The sequence below is a fragment of the Mus musculus genome, chromosome 2 (genome assembly GCF_000001635.26).
Source record: "Mus musculus strain C57BL/6J chromosome 2, GRCm38.p6 C57BL/6J".
NCBI classification, from domain to species: domain Eukaryota; kingdom Metazoa; phylum Chordata; class Mammalia; order Rodentia; family Muridae; genus Mus; species Mus musculus.
The window spans coordinates 160,309,427-160,325,402 of NC_000068.7; the positions used below are offsets into that span (position 1 = coordinate 160,309,427).

At 45.8% G+C, this 15,976-nt stretch overlaps 1 protein-coding gene and 1 non-coding gene across 5 annotated transcripts in view; both read right to left on the minus strand.

The window, feature by feature from the left end:
• Gm46773 overlaps window positions 1–15,976 on the minus strand; it is a 100,960-nt gene that overhangs the window by 49,093 nt on the left and 35,891 nt on the right. The window lies entirely within an intron of this gene.
• The window catches only part of Gm826 (predicted gene 826), a 37,660-nt gene continuing 23,650 nt past the window's right edge, over window positions 1,967–15,976 (minus strand). For 2 of the 4 annotated variants that reach the window (XM_006499794.3, XM_006499793.3), the window contains exons 2-4: window positions 8,559–8,589; window positions 4,514–4,584; window positions 1,967–2,641 (exon numbers count right to left, since the gene is read on the minus strand). In XM_006499794.3, coding sequence (XP_006499857.1) covers window positions 2,435–2,641; window positions 4,514–4,584; window positions 8,559–8,589 — 309 coding nt within the window. In that variant the 3' untranslated portion in view covers window positions 1,967–2,434. The remainder of the gene's footprint in view (window positions 2,642–4,513; window positions 4,585–8,558; window positions 8,590–15,976) is intronic. The other 2 variants (XM_006499791.4, NM_001033411.3) reach the window with 2 other exon arrangements.

The window sequence follows — 15,976 nt, forward strand, 5'->3', positions numbered from 1 at the left end:
TCCCTGGCTTGTGGATAACTTCTTAGTAGTGTCTGCCTTTTCCAGGTGCTGAACACCCTCTTGAAGGTGAGGTCTCTGCTCCCAGAACAATGGCCAGGTTCAGCGAGTCAGGACAAGAAACTCAGTGAGGGGAGGGTGTGTGTATCAGGAAAGAGCCACTGCTCAGGGTAGCCCTGCAGAGCCACAGGAGCCCATACCACCATTTTCCAGGAATAAACACTGGGAAAGGACTGGGGTGACCAGCTTAGCCCTTTCCAGTAGATACATTTGACAGCGACAGTCTCCCAAGAGACATTAGACTCAAGCTTTTGTTAAGGCTGAGCCAATGGAGGCATGTAGCTTCATGTCTTTGCCTCTGGACTTGCAAGGGAGTTAAGAGGTGTGTGGCCAGGCTGAGGAGGAGCAGAAGGCTCTCCCACCAGGCATGGGAACGTTCCAAACCCAGTGCTCGCAGGTTCAGAGGAAAGAGAGAGAGCTAAAGGGAAGACCTAAAGGTTCAAGTCCTTTATTCCCTCTCTCAGCCTGAAGTCTCATTGCTTTAACTCAGGGATGGTTCATGTCTTTCTACAAATATTCTTGGAGCCCCTCAGAGATGTGGAAGACGGAGCTGAGCCTGTGAATTCAACAAGTAGCCTGAATGCAGCCTGAGTTCCAGGAAGTTAACACACAAGTTGCAACGTGATAGGAAAAGTCTATGGACTGCAGGATTGGCATGAAGGATCAGAGCCCAGGAAGAGATGGGAACCCTTCAAGCTATGCAGCTAGCAGGCTCAACCAACTACTTATAATTTATGCTATATTTAACTTAAATTACTTTTTGAAAACTCTATACATGCATAGACTATTTTGACCATATTCACCATTCATTCTTCCCCATATCCCCCCCAGATCCCCCCAGACCTACCCCTCATCCTCTTGCATCCTCAACTTTAGGTCTTCTTTTTTATTTTATTTTTTTATAGTCCACAGACTCCACTTTGTGCTGCCTGTGGCTCACAGGTATAGGGCTGTCTACTGGAGCATGGTCTACCCACCTACTAGTGGCCACACCCTTAAAGAAAGTTGACCCCTCCCTCCCAGACACACACAGCAGTTGTTATCCCAGTAGGTTATCCCACTTATCCCAGTTATCCAGTTATTGACCCTAACAACAGTTGTGTCAATGGCTTTTTGGCTAGGACTAAGGGCTTATAAGCCCCTGCTTCCATGCTGGAATGTTGGCTGACTTGATCTTGCGCACGGCCCTTCTGTCTTAGCCTCCCAAGTACTGGAATTACAGGGGTGCTCCACCCACATCTGACTTCATTTTCACCTAGCAGATTGACAAAAAATAATATCTACTTGTTGATAGGATGGAAAAGAAAACAACTTAATTTTGATCACTTGTAGAGGGCATCTCCAGCTTCTGAAATTATTTTATATATTTTTTATTATATTCCTCTATTTTGTATGTGTGTGCTCCTGAGTGTGTGTGTGTGTGTGTGTGTGTGTGTGTGTGTGTGTGTGTGTGTTTCTGTGTGCCACATCATGTATGTGGAAGTCAGAGGACAAGCTGTGGAGTCAGTTCTTCCTTTCCACCATATGCGTCCTGGGGATTGAACTCAGGTCATGAGGCTTAGCGATAAGAACTTCTACCCACTGAGCCATCTCACCAGTCAGTCCCAGAGTTTCATAACAAGCATGCAAAACTCTTCAAAAGGACTTACTTATTCTTCAACCAATTCATCCCACATCTCATAATTTATCTTGTATATAAATATGTATACTGAGTTACTTATTACAACAGTGTCCCTAATAGTGAACACTGTAGAAACAACTCAATGGACTCAAGAGTACATTGCCTAAGGACACATTGGTGCAACTGATGGGAACGGGGAACTGCATCCTTCAAGAATACGGTTATACCGAGATACCTTGAAACTTATGGAAACGCTGGTCATTAAGTAGAAATGAGGCAGCATAGGCATCCATTCAACACAACCTTGATTTACTTACATATGTGTCCAGAGAAGAAAGCCTGGCAGTGAAGTGCCACCAGCACTTATTTCTGAATGCTAAAATCTGTTCCTGCTTTATGGAACACAAAGGGGCTAGGTACAGTTTATCATTCTTTGGATCAAGATACCTGCATTCTGGATTCAAAATTCAGGAGATGGGGGTGGGGGGATTGTCTATGTCCATTTCAAACGTGGCTTCTCTGCCGTCATTTGGGCACCACAAGGTGCATTCATGTCGTGACACGGCCTCTGGCCCGGAGCCTTTATGTCACAATATTCCTTGTCACACGAGACAGTCGGCACAGAAAGTGCTACCAATGTTCCTGGAAGCAATTTCCACACCAAGATGATTAGCAATTATCAGACTACCCACAGAAGCGACAGCAAACCACATGACTATAAGCCTAAACTAGGTGTCTCCTGAGTTAAGTTGATTTTCATCCGGATCTCCAAAGTCTCTGGGGTACTCGAGGGTCTGGGTGGGGATAAGGATGCAGGAAAGGATAAGATTGTGGCTTCATCTCCTGATCTTCAGTGTCTTGCAGCTTGCGATGACTCCAGCCTGACACATCAGATGCTGCTTGGTGAAGTTGCCTGGAGAAAGAGACGCAGACACAAGGGCTCCTCCAGAAATTCCTCAGGACCTGAGGATGGAGACCTAGGTTAACCCTTCCAAAAAAGAGGGAGCTATGACAGACAGGTCTCTCTCTCTCTCTCTCTCTCTCTCTCTCTCTCTCTCTCTTTCTCTCTCAGCAGATCTGCTCTGCCATGGGAGCATAATTCTCACAGAAATGGCTTCTGGGATTTTTTTTTTTCAATTTCTTCTATTAACTCACAGCATTTCTCTCCGCCATCAAAACATTTTTTTTTTTAATGTCAGTCTCTTTAGTTTGAATGTTAATTGAAGTCACTGCTTGATTCAAGTCAGTCAACTGGCTCAGAACAGGGACGGCAAAGTAAAATTCTTAAATCCATACGTTGGTTTCATCACTTCCTAATTCTGTGACCCTAGGCAGTTTATTTAAGCTACATGACCTCAGTCTCCCCATCTGTAAAATGGGAGCCACAATAGAAGTTCTTCGTGGAAAGACTGTGAGAACTGGATGACCTCATATGCTTCAAGCACACAGAATGGTTCTTGATGCAAAGTTAGCTGTGGTTATTAGTGTTGCCCAGTCTCTTCCCCCAAGCAGGTTTTATTGACTCCTTGCCTTGGTAGGGTCTCTTTCATGGTTCCTTATTACGTCAGTCATTAAAATACCCAGAACCAAGCTATACATTCACTAGGAAGCAGCAGGTAGGATGTATTGAAGAGGGGGCCTTAGAGAGCTGTAAGGTGTCAGGGACAGGGAGAAAAGGAGCAAGGGAAACCAAGAGACAAAAGTCCAACTCAAAACATAGCTGAGAACAAAGGGGTGACACAGGCTTGTCCTTCCTAAAGGAAAAAGGGGGCTGCCTCAGGCACAGCTGGACTCAGAAGTTAAAGTGGAATTTTCAGGTGTCTCAACTTTTCCCTGAGCTTCGACTGCCCCTGTGTGTCACGCTCCCTTCCTTAGCCGTCACGACGCAGAGGGAGATGCGGAGGCCTCCCAAAACCCCAGGCTTACTTTGTTCCTATCTGAACAACCCAAACAAAAGGAAGTTTTGTTCATTTGTTCAGAAATGGCTTCTATCCTCTAGCCGTGTATGAGAGGTTGTCTTTGGCATTGTGACCCCAGAAGGGATGGAAAGAGAGCTAGCCCCCAAAGAAAGTTTATAAAGATACAAACCAGACATATGATAGATGCCCCTTCATGAGGTCATTTGGGTTAAGGTTAGCCACTGAGTCACCAATTGTGTTGGTCAACTTTCTGTCACTATAGCAAAATACCTAGCATAATAAGTTTATAAAGAGAAAAGGTTCATTTTGGTCTCTAATTTAGGACATTCTGGTCCCTAGTTCCTTGACTCTGTTTTAAGCCTGTGACAAGGCTTAAAAGTCATCTCCTAAAGACTGTACCTCTCTCAATGATGCTATCCTCGGGATCAAGCCATTGAACACACAGGCTTTGAGAGGAAAACTTACCCAAGCCACAACACCAACCCTTTCCCCCATCACAATTCCAGTCCCAAGCTTCATCGCATCTGTGTAAGATGAGGGCTTCTGGGAGGCTTGTGACGCAGGACGCAGTCCTGGGCTGCACGCACAGAGGGAAGCAAACACTGAGCAGTCCTGTGCTGCCAGGCTGCTGAGTCAAAGAGCCCCAGCAGAGACTCAGCTGCGCGCCTTGCTCCTCTCTGCTGGGCGGTATTGGACAATCTCCCAGCAGCTCGAGGCTGCTCACGTGTGCAGTAATTGGAGATAGTGATGGTGAAATGTTCAAGGGAAATTCAGGTGCCAAATGCCTCTCCTAGAGGTGCATTGAACGTGCTGCTAATTGAGCAACCCAATAGCAGGCGTCTCTGGGGAATTTCCCAGCAGAGGCCCAGTCAGCTCCCGCCCCACATGGGAGGAAGAGTCCTCATCTCAGACATACCTGGCTTTGTCTCCACCCCTTCCCAGCTGCGGGCTCCGAGCCTTGCTTTCTTGTCTCTGGGCCTCCGGTTCCTTAGTCATAAGGAGCAAGACAATGCTTATAAATCTTGGGGGGGGGTCCCTTTCTCGAGTCAGTTTTGGTAAGTTATGATCTTCATAAAAGTGTACTTTTCGAAGCAGTTCTAAGGAGGTCGGGTTAAAATGATTCGGCTACCTTTCCACAGCCTGTGGTGTCAGCCCTCGGGACTTCCTCTGCTTTCCTCGTACTTTTGGACCCTGTGCTTTCTTTCAGTTGGCTGATTGTCCTTAACACACTCAAGCATGCTGCTGCACTTCCCGTAGCTGACAACTCCTTTCCTGACCTACTGACCTTCTTGATTGGTTTCCTTTGTCCATCATCTTCAGTTCACTGTGAACATTTAAGGCTATAAATACCACTTGGGGCACACTCTAAGAATCTCTATCGAAGTTTTCACTACCATTTTGTTATAGGTCTTTCTTATAGATGTGTAGATGTGTAAGGAGAAGGAAAGGAGACAGAGACAGAAAAGAGAATGGCAAAGGGAAGGAGATCATCACCAAAAAATGAACAGGAGGGGGCTGGAGAGATGGCTCAGTGGTTAAGAGCACTGGATGCTCTTCCACAGATCCTGGGTTCAATTCCCAGTACCCACATAGCAGTTCACAACTGCCTGAAACACCAGTTCTGGTAGATCCCATACCCTCAAACAGACACACATATATAGGCAAAATACCAATGCACATTAAAAAAAAAAAAGCCTGTATGCCTAACCATTGAGAGTCATCAGAATTGCCATAAGTTCAAGGTCAGACTAGTCTATAGAGTGGGTCCAACCCATCATAGACTGCTGCTGTATTCATTATTTTCTACTGCTGTGATAAAACATCATGGCCAAAGGCAACTTATAGAAGAATTTATTTCAGCCTAGGGGTCCAGCAAGAGAGAGTCCATAATGGTAGAGGTGGAATGGCAGGCAATGGCTGGAGCAGGAAGCAGTGAGATCACATGTTCAACTGCAGACACTAAGAAGAGCCAGAGAATAAGTAAAGCTATGAAATCCCAAAGCCTCCCTCCAGAGACTACATCCTCCAGCAGGACTATACCTCCTGGAGCCTTCATGACATCCCCAAACAGCACTGCCAACTGAGAGTCAAGCGATCAGATATGGGAGCTAGTGGGGCATGATTCTCATTTTAACCCAAATGATACACTGCTGAAAGAAAGGGAGGGAGAGAGGAAGTGAGAGGGAGGGAGGGAGGGAGAGAGGGAGGGAGGGAGGGAGGGAGGGAGGGAGGGAGGGAGGGAGGGAGGGAGGAAAAAGGGAGAGGTAGGGGAGAAAGGGACCAGAGGGATAGAAGTGGGGGGGGGGGAAGGAAGAAGAGAAGACAAGAGGAAGAGTAGCTGTCAATCAGTAAGAAACATTAGAGGGGCAAGACTCCCATGCCTCCTCCCTTTTTCTGTCCCCCATGGCATCTCTACAGTGATTCTGTGCCTGGCATAGCGTCCTCCCACACTAATTATAAATCACCATGGTTTAGCTTTCTGGGAAGAGTCTGGACTCCTGGGATGGGAGGAAGTAGAAGGTGAAAGATGGGAGCAGCTGCCTCCTCTTGCTAAGATCCAACTTACCTAATTCACTTTCTGTATTAAATTCCTACTCTTTACAATTCCTAGAAAGGTGCCTATTCCTGGGCTGGAAATAGACTAATATAAACCTATTGATAGGTGGAGCATGGACTGAATTTGAAGCAGTTAAGGAGGAAGGCATGGAAGTACCAGCAGAGAAAGTACCAGCACAGAGCCCGTGCAACACTTGCTAGCCACGGAATATTGTGAAGCTCAGTTTTCCCACTGGCAATGCAGATCCTAGTAACATCTAGTTCAGAGAGCAGTTATAAAGAGAAAACCATTCAATGTTTCAACTAAGCAGGAAGCCTGCCTATGGTTGTACTTAATAGAAATAAGATCTCAATGTGTAATTCAGTGGTCTTGATCCCCTGTGCTGAGATGTTAAATCAAATTATTCTTGAATTAGTTTCCTAGGAAAGAGTTTCCTATCCCAGCACTGTGGACTAGATTCTTTCCTTGGGAAATCCCACCCACCAGCAGAAACTGACTCTTCTCCCTGCATGTCTCTCCCACAAAGACCTAACTTCCCAGATTTCCATACCGAGTATGTAACACTGGATCTCAAACTGGTTTCCCTTTCTCAGTTGCCATAATGGACCAGATGTCAAGTATGGTTGTAAAATGCAACCCTGGCCTCCTGACTCTCAGCATCATGGAGGGTTGGCAGAGACCCCAACACATAGCCCAATGCCCTCGCACCAAGCAGCTTACTTGAGACAGTCCAATTAAATGGAGTCCAAAGTCAGTCTTGCCAGTCTGAAGTTGTCTGCCCTAACCTCCAACCTGAAGGCACCGTGTCACCAGTGTCCATGCTAGGACCAGTGCCCCTTGCTACCTGTGAACATGAGATGTGAGTCTTGGCCTGGTTTCTTTGGATCTTACTTCTGTCCCCTGAGAGAGAAACACTTTCTTGCCCATCAGCACTGACATCATTGACCACCCAGTCTCAAGAATGAAACGCTGGGATCCACCTGTCTCAGACCCACAAAGGCAAGGTTGTACTAGTGTAATACATATCTAGAGCTAAGAGCATCTTGAAGTAGCATGGAGTGGCTGGACTCCCGGCATATTACTGATTGGAACTTCCTAAATGATTTCTTCATCTGGCCTTGCCCATGACCCAAGAAAAAAAAACAGTATTTCACCTGTAGACTAAAAATGGGGGCGGATGTTACCCTTCTCCTGTAAGGGAAAAACAAAGCAGGCTCTCAACTATCCCTATAAGGGATACTGAAGTAGTTTTCATTGTTTCTTGAAGTTTAAAATTACTCTCATCCTCTTAAGCCAGGCAGAACTGTTAGCAAGCTGCCCTCCTTAACTTCCAATGATACCTTTATCCCAGGTATAGTCTACCCTCTTTGCTCAGCTGATATAGGATTTGTGGTTTGAAGAGATGTATTATTGATTTTGGGTTTGTCTTACCAAAATGGGATTGTGCTGTATAAATTATTTGATGAATTACCTTTCTCCGTTGATACTTGGATTCAATCCATTCACATCTGATTCTTCCCAATTATTGTATCATACAGCATATTGCTGTGTATTCAGCCATTCCCCCATTAATGAATAAAAATATTTTCACAGATTTGGGCTGCCGACAGATGGAGACAGGGGTTATCTGGTACCTTATTGGTATCACCCTAATCCAGTGCTTTTTAAAGTGGTCCCTAGAGCAGCCATATCAGAAGCAGCTAGGCAACTGTTAGAAATACAAAATTTTGGCCCAAGTCCAGACTTAACAAGTCAGAAATTCTAAGGGTAGGTTGCAGGAATCTGTGTTCTAACAAGCCTTACCAGAGACCTTAACACATGTTCAAGTTTGAGAACCTCTGTCCTAAATCACACAGCCCACCAGCACCATGGCCATTTGTTTTCCCACTGGAAACAATTACAGAAATTGCAGCAGGGTGCCAGTTACTTTGCAGAAAATGTTTCCTCCCTCTGTAGAGATCCAAGTCTGCTCTTGATGTCCAATGTCTCGCCAAAGTGTTTCGGCGAGCCGAATGCACTGTTAGCTCATTCACTCACTCTCTGTAGGATGTTTTGAACTCATAGTTACAGACATAAATCAAACAGGAGTCTATGTTTAGTATATTTAAGAAAATGACAAGCAAACTGTCCTTGGATGCCTGGTATGATTCTATCACTGGGGTAATGAGGCTGCAATTCACAGTTCTGTCTACAGAAACCAATCATCTGGAGACATAGGGTTGGAAGTGAGAAGAGTTCAGAAACAATGAGAACATGAAAATACAAAGAAACAGGTTCAAATCCTAGGCCATCTTATGTGCCTTCTGGGTCTCTATTTCTGCATTTAAAAAAACAGGACTGACAATAAACCCCACCCCACAGCAGTTGGTCCCAGCTGTAGGTTTTAGCTTCTTGAGGAACTTACCGCTCAGCCCACTGCCGATGCTTCTCTGTAGCTGTCAAGAGAAAGGAGAAGGGAGGATCGAGTCAGTGAACCATCTCAGGCTACCTTCAGGTCAAGAATTACATGAAAGATGGCTCAGCAGTTACGAACACTAGCTGTCCTTCCAGGGTCTCACCGACTGTTAGCGTCTCCTCAGCAGATGAGCAGGCAAGTCGGGAAGCTCTACTTCATTGGTTCTCAACCTTCCTAATGCTTCGAGCCTTTAATACAGTTTCTCATGCTATGACCCCTAACCATAAATTTATTTAATTGCTAGTGTAATTTTGCTACTGCTATGAATCATAATGTAAATATCTGATATGCAGGATATCTGATATGTGATACCCTCCACAAGGTTGGGACACGCAGGTTGAGAACCACTGCTCGATTTCCTATGTAAACTCCTTGACCAGGAAGTGATGAATCACTTCTACTCATGAACACCGCACACAGAAGGAAGCACAGTCCTTAAATGGGAAGTCCCTACCCCACAGGAAGCTCTTCCTAGACACACAAAGGGAACATAGATTTTCAATGTCTAGCCAACTGTTCACACAACACAATTCCTCTCCCCACCCCCTCGACCCCCATTTCCATCCACAACCCAAGTTTGCCACTGGAAGTGGGTTAGACCAGCCACAGCCACAGCCACAGCCACAGCCACAGCCACAGCCACAGCCACAGCCACAGCCACAGCCATACTCCTAGAGGTAAAATGTGCTGTCTCCAGAGCTCGCTATAGACAGAACAAAAGAAGGGGTGCAGAGTCTGGAGGGGATGCTTAAACCCAGCTCTATCTTAGACTCTTTCTCATGAATAGATTAAAAAAAAAAGTTCATCTATATGAACTGGAAAGATGACTCGAGCAGTAAAGTACTAGTCTTGCAAAGATGAGGCTCTGGATTTAGTCCTGGAACCAATACCAAAGAGCCAGGCACATGCTTACAATGCCAGCACTGTAGAGGAGTGAGATCAAGCACATATCCTTGGGGCTTGATAGCTAGCCAGCCTAGCAGCCTAGCAGCCTAGCAGCCTAGCAGCCTAGCAGCCTAGCAGCCTAGCAGCCTAGGGCTCCCATCCCAAAAGAACAAGATCAATGGCACATGAATAATGATACCCAAGGCTGTCCCATATCCTCCACAAGTATACATACATACATGTAAATGTATTCCCTCCCCCATACACACACACAGAGAGAGAGAGCGAGAGAGAGAGAGAGAGAGAGAGAGAGAGAGAGAGAGAGCGAGAGAGAGAGAGAGAGAGAGAGAGAGAGAGAGAGAGAGAGAGAGAGAGGCAAAATAATTTGGCCGCTGTACCCATTTCTTGCCCTTCCTCTCAGGAGCCACATGATATAGCAGTATTATAGTACTTGGGCCAGATGGAGGAGCCCTCCCATATTAGACATATTACCTTGATCCTCTCCTGCCCTGGGATTTAAGTACATATTTTATGTGAGCCCTGTGTAAACCCTGTTGTGCCTAGTCACTGTCAACATGGAAAAGTGGCTTCCGTGTCCGCTTGTGCATTAGAGTCACCTGGTGAACTTAAAGGACACAGTGGAGTATTTACTTAGCAATACAACATTTGGCCTAAAGCTCTGAAGCACATAAGAAAGAAACAGGCTAACTTCAGTCCAGAATTCACATTGAACCACTAAAAGGAGAAAAGTTAAATTCAAGAAAGCTCACATATGGCTATAGTTAATAACAACATATTTCACTCTTAAAAATTGGTATGAGAGTAGATGTTAATGGTTCTCATCTCAAAAGAAGGTATTGAGGTACTGTGTATGTTAATGATTCCAATTTACCCATCCCAGGTACACATAGCTATCCAAATAGCATGGTGGGCAGCTGCACGTGGTTGCACACACCTTTAATCCCAGTGCTTGGGAGGCAGAGGCAGGTAGGTCTCTGTGAATCCGAGGCCAGCCTGGTCAACAAGCAAGTTCCAGGATATCCAGGGCTACATAGAAAAACCCTGTCTCGAAAACAAAATACAAAAACAAAAACAACATGTTGGACAAAATAAGTATATTTGTTTGTTTGTTTGTTTGTTTGTTAACTAAAGCAAATGAAGTGTTTTAAAAAATTTTAGAAACAAGATGCATATATTTGTAATGTCCCTCATAAAAATATGAAGAGTGATCCAAGAGAAAATATATTAAAGGTCCAAATAGCCTGGTCACTGGGGGGGGGGGGGGGCGGGGGGGGGGGAGGGTATGGTGACTTTTGTACTCAACAAAGACTATAAATTTTCAGTCAGCTTAGACACCAAGGGACATGTTACTGTCAGACATGGCTGGACTTCTTTCATACTCTGGGGTAGACAAGGATGGCAAAGCATGCACTCATGCACACATGTGTACACATATGATGCACACATGCACACATATACACAGACACAGACACAGACACCAACATGAGCAACACAGACTGATGTGCTGTGGCGATAAGCTCCTTGCTGGTCTACAAGGTCCCCTGATTGTACTGAGGCAGCCCCAGGCCTATGAGCTCTTCTGCTCTCTCCCAGGCTTCCAACTTCCTCCACCCTGGATCAGTCTGATGGAATGGCTTAGAAACAGACGTCAGCTTCTCCAGCAGGCCGCAGGCATCTTCCAAGAGGGAGACAGAGGAGAATGAGAGACCAGCGTGGACTCTATCACCTGCATGTGCCACTCTAGGTTCCCATTGCCGTCACTCTCTAGGTCCCAGCTTTCTTTCCTTCCCTCATACTTGTTCTGTTGGTTTCAGGCCTGAACATGGAAGCAACAGCCTCCTATAGGCTGTATGATCGGCCCCCACATTGCGTAGAACAAGAGTCTCCTAATAAAACCTTTATTTGACCTTATTTAGAGTGTTCTGCATCTGCTCTGGGTCTGCTCTTCATAGCTACAAGGATTTTGACCATAAAGTGTCCTTATTTAATTCACTCCAGCCACCCCACAGGAAGGCCTTCTGTAAGGATCAGGGATGGATGGTGCTGGGGCTGGAGTTTGATTCTGGGTCCTCTCAAACTCCAAAGCACTCTTGACTATTGTGGTGCTTTAAAAAGAAAACTGGGTCTTGTGAGACAGTTCCCTCAAAACCAGGTTAACAACTGTGTCTGTGACAGAATCCTGTCCCCAGTATCCTCCCTCAGTCCCTCAACTGCTTCAGGAAAAGGCCCTTCCCCCACCAGCACCTATCTCTACACAGAGAGGATAGTGCTCTCTTTAATTTTGCCCCTCCAGATCTAACTAGTGCAGTGGTTCTCAACCTGTGGGTTGTGACCCCTCAAGGGGGTTGTCATGTATCATATATCTTACATATCAGAGACATTTACATTAAGACTCATAACAATAACAAAACTATAGTTATGAAGTAACAACGAAATAACTTTATGGTTGGGGGTCACCACAGCATGAGGAACTGTGTGAAATGGCAGCAGAATTAGACAAGTTGAGAACCACTGGGCTAAAGGGTTTCAATGACTTCATTTTTTGAATCAATTAAGGAAGGGCAATGTCTTCTTGGAACTTTAGGGCCTTAATCAAAGCCCAAGAGAAAACCCCATCATAACGATTCACAGGAAGGGAGTGAGTCTTCTGTTGCAGGACAGGCTCCTGCTTGCAAGGGGGGCAGAGAGAGGCAAAGAGCAGAGGCAACGACTCAGAAAAGAAAACTGGTCAGACTGAAGGAAGCAGCAGAGAGGAGGAAGAAAGAAAACGGAGATAGCCAAGGAAAAGTCACCTAGAGAGACAAGACAGAGAGAAAATGAGCAAAACACAAAAGGGGGAAAAAAACAAAAAAGCAAGAATTGAACAGAAACAAACAAACAAACAAACAAAAAACAGAAGAGAAGGAAGAGCCCCACATTCTATGGAGGCATCCAAAGTGGAGATCAAGACAGCCAGTGGGAAAGGAGGAGCCTTGGGTGCTGGTCCTGGCTTGCTGGCTGGTAGCCACATTTGACACACTACTTAAAGACGGACGGACGTCTGCCTCTGAGTCAGCTCCTTTCTTCAGGCCCTGCCTGCCCCACCCCTTGAGCTACTGTTCTGGGATAATTATAGAAAGCCTGCTGGACTGGGGATTTATGAGCCTGGGGAAAGCCTGACTCTGTGGGGGGAGGAGAGGAGAAGATGTGAGAAGAGGCTGGTCACAGCAACCCATTGGGCATGTCTTATTACCTGTCCAAGCTGATGGCCAGGCCACAGTGCCAACTTTTCCGTCATTCAGTCAAGCTTTCTACCCTCCTTCCCACTTCTGCCTTCACCTCTGCATCTCTGCATCTCCTCAACTCTTGCCAACTGCTCTCTACACCTGCCAATACTTCATCCTGTCTGCTGCCTCTTCCATTGACCTGCCTGTCCACTTTTGTTTGCTTCATCTATTCCTCCATCAAAGTGTCTGTTTATCGAATGTCCATGATTTCACCCATGCCTTGTCTGTCTACCAGCCCCTCTCCCCGGCTGCCAACTCCACTTCTCTTCACCCAGCCCTCTCAAGGGTCAGATTTTCTTCCCACCCTCATAACCAAGTCCTTCAACATCCTCAGAACCTACAGTCAATCCCCTGCCTCCTTTGATGGGTGCCTGTATTTCACAAGCTCTTCTCCATCTGACATCCTCTCTACCCGTGGACTGTGTTTCATGTATCTTCCAGGTGACTCCATCTATCCACCAACCTCTTCAGACTTTTACTAACCTCTTCCTTTTCTCCAACTCCTCACCTGCCAGCCCCTCTATCCTTCTCCAAATTTGCCACCCACTCACCAAAATTTCCAACTTCTCTGTGTATTCTCTACCACTCCCATCAATCAGGAAAACCCACATAGCAACCATTCTACTCAGTAGTCTCTACTCCTCACAATCTGTACATGCATACAACTGTGCATCCATATCTAATCTGTGAACATCCACTACCTCATCTATCCATCCATTAAAGACCCTCTCCTTATACTGTTAATAACCTATATTCTCCACCCACTAAGTCTTTATCACCCCAGCTACCTCTAAATGCACCCATTGACTTCAACACTGTCCTCAACCAGCCCCCAAGGGAGGTCCATACACAGAAAAAGGGTTGTGTGTAGATGTGAGATATAAGCTCAATTCAGAACACACTAATAATGGAAATCAATCCAGTGTTCCCTGGCCTGGTCACAGCTTTGGGAGGGTCCATGTAGTCACAAAGGAAGCTGGACGGAGTAAAAAGGGAAGTGGGGGAAAGGTCCTCTCACCTCTGCTAAGGACGCTGGTAAAGTTAATTACAGCCAGCTCTGTACCCACCCAGCTAACTGGACAGCACAGGGGAAGCCTCACCCCGCTGATTCTGCCCTGGCCTGTCCTACCTGCCTTAATAGGTACATCCAGGACACAGTTCCCTCTTCTACTTGATCCCTAAGTTTCTAAGCCAACTCTAAAGACCCTCCAGAGGCAAAGCACCATGTTGGGTTCAAAGACTGAGCGGTTTACCAGACCCAAGCACTGCACGAGACTGTCAACCCTGTATGCTACCATTCAGTCTCTGAAAGCACAACAAATCTGTTGGCTACTCGAGGGCAGGATTAAAGCAAAGAGTGGCATCAAATCTGCATGCGTATTTGTATTCTCTACAAATTGTGTCCTTCCTTGCCTTCGCCTCACCTCTCTGGGCCACAGCATCCTCATTTATAAAATAAGAGCCAAGAAGTTCCCTGCCTACTGCATGGAATTGTAGAAACAATAGATACCCAAGAGTATAGGGCCTAGCACATGGTAGACCCCATCCAGTGGGCATGAAGGCTAAAGCCTTACCTTCTCTGAATATAAGGAACGCAAGGCATATTTCTACCTTAGCTCAAGCTACTCTAGAAAGCTACCTCCCTACAACTTCCAACACACACACACACACACACACACACTCACAACTGCTTAAAAGAACATTTCCACTTTTTAAAATTTTTCTGTCATCAAGGAACTTGAAATACCTGTAACTTTTTAACAGAGTGAATCTTGGCTAGAACCAAAATCAAATTTCTCCTACAAATCTCAACCCCTTCTTATGACCTATACCAGCACCCAGCCAGAAAATGAGCTGACAAACAATTGTACCAGTTTCTATGACTTAGGTTTTTAGAGTGGTATTCAGCAAGTGATCCGTCTAATTGCTCCTGATATCTAGAAAAGCTAATTAAGGTAATAATACTTGGCACTTGTATAATAATAATAAAAATAATGACCCTTTCTATGTAAGGAACGCCTTTCATCCGAGGATCACAAAGCCTTTACAAACGTTAATTAATCCCTCGCAACTCAGCTGGGAGGTGGGTGTAATTAGTCCCACTTTATGGCTGGACGAACTGAGGCACAGAAGGAAGGAGCAAGGGATGCGTTGGTGAACACACACTGCATCCCCTGCTGGGACCTGGCTGGTTCGGAATGTTCCAGAAGCTGTTCACAAGCTCTGGAGGCTCCCCTGTGGCCTGCTTCTCAGCTGTCCCAGGCCCACCCTATTCCCCTCAAGAGTCAGAACTTCCTGTCAAGGTAGCACAGCAGATGCAGAATTCCAGGACCGAGCCTGGCTGGTCGCCTGGAGCTAAACCTTCGCTAAACCTTCATTTCTTTTCCTATAAACCAAAAGATTGGGTCCCCTGGCCCTCACCTTGCTGGTATCCAGCTGGATACCTTGTCATCTTTGCTTCACAGGCACACATTTGGGGTCTTGAAGTCACCAACCAAGAACCAGGTTCAGCCAATATCCTTACACAAATGGGTTGCTAGATTTACTCAATGAAAGCACTAGGCAGGAAGTAAGATCGAAATTTCAGAAAAAGAGCAGATCATCTTGTATCTGCCATGCCAATTTGGATTATATTTATTACTAAACATGTTCTGTTTTGGGTTTTTTGGTTTTTTGGGTTTTGTTTTTTTTTGTTTGTTTGTTTGTTTTTTTGGTTTTTCGAGACAGGGTTTCTCTGTATAGCCCTGGCTGTCCTGGAACTTACTTTGTAGACCAGGCTGGCCTTGAACTCAGAAATCTGCCTGCCTCTGCCTCCCAAGTGCTGGGATTAAAGGCGTGCACCACCACGCCCGGCTCTGTTTTGTTTTTATCCGAAGTTCATATCTAACTGCCTGTCCTATATTTCCTCTAGGTGCCTAGCTCATCGGTTTTTACATGATAGAGTTTGCTCACATCCAAATCTCAGGTCACCTTGTTCTAGCCCTGAAGGTGGGACCACAGTCAGTAGTCCTCCCAGGATCTTGCACTCCCAGTCTTCCTAGGTCTCTCTGGATCCTCCACTGACAGCCCCTGCTCTCCAGCACTCCCGGGACAAAGTCCCAACTCCTTGATAACACTCCTTCCAGGCCTCACAAAAAGCTGATCTCAAACATTTCCACCTTCTCGTGTGCCCACTACGTCAAGTGCACATCAAGG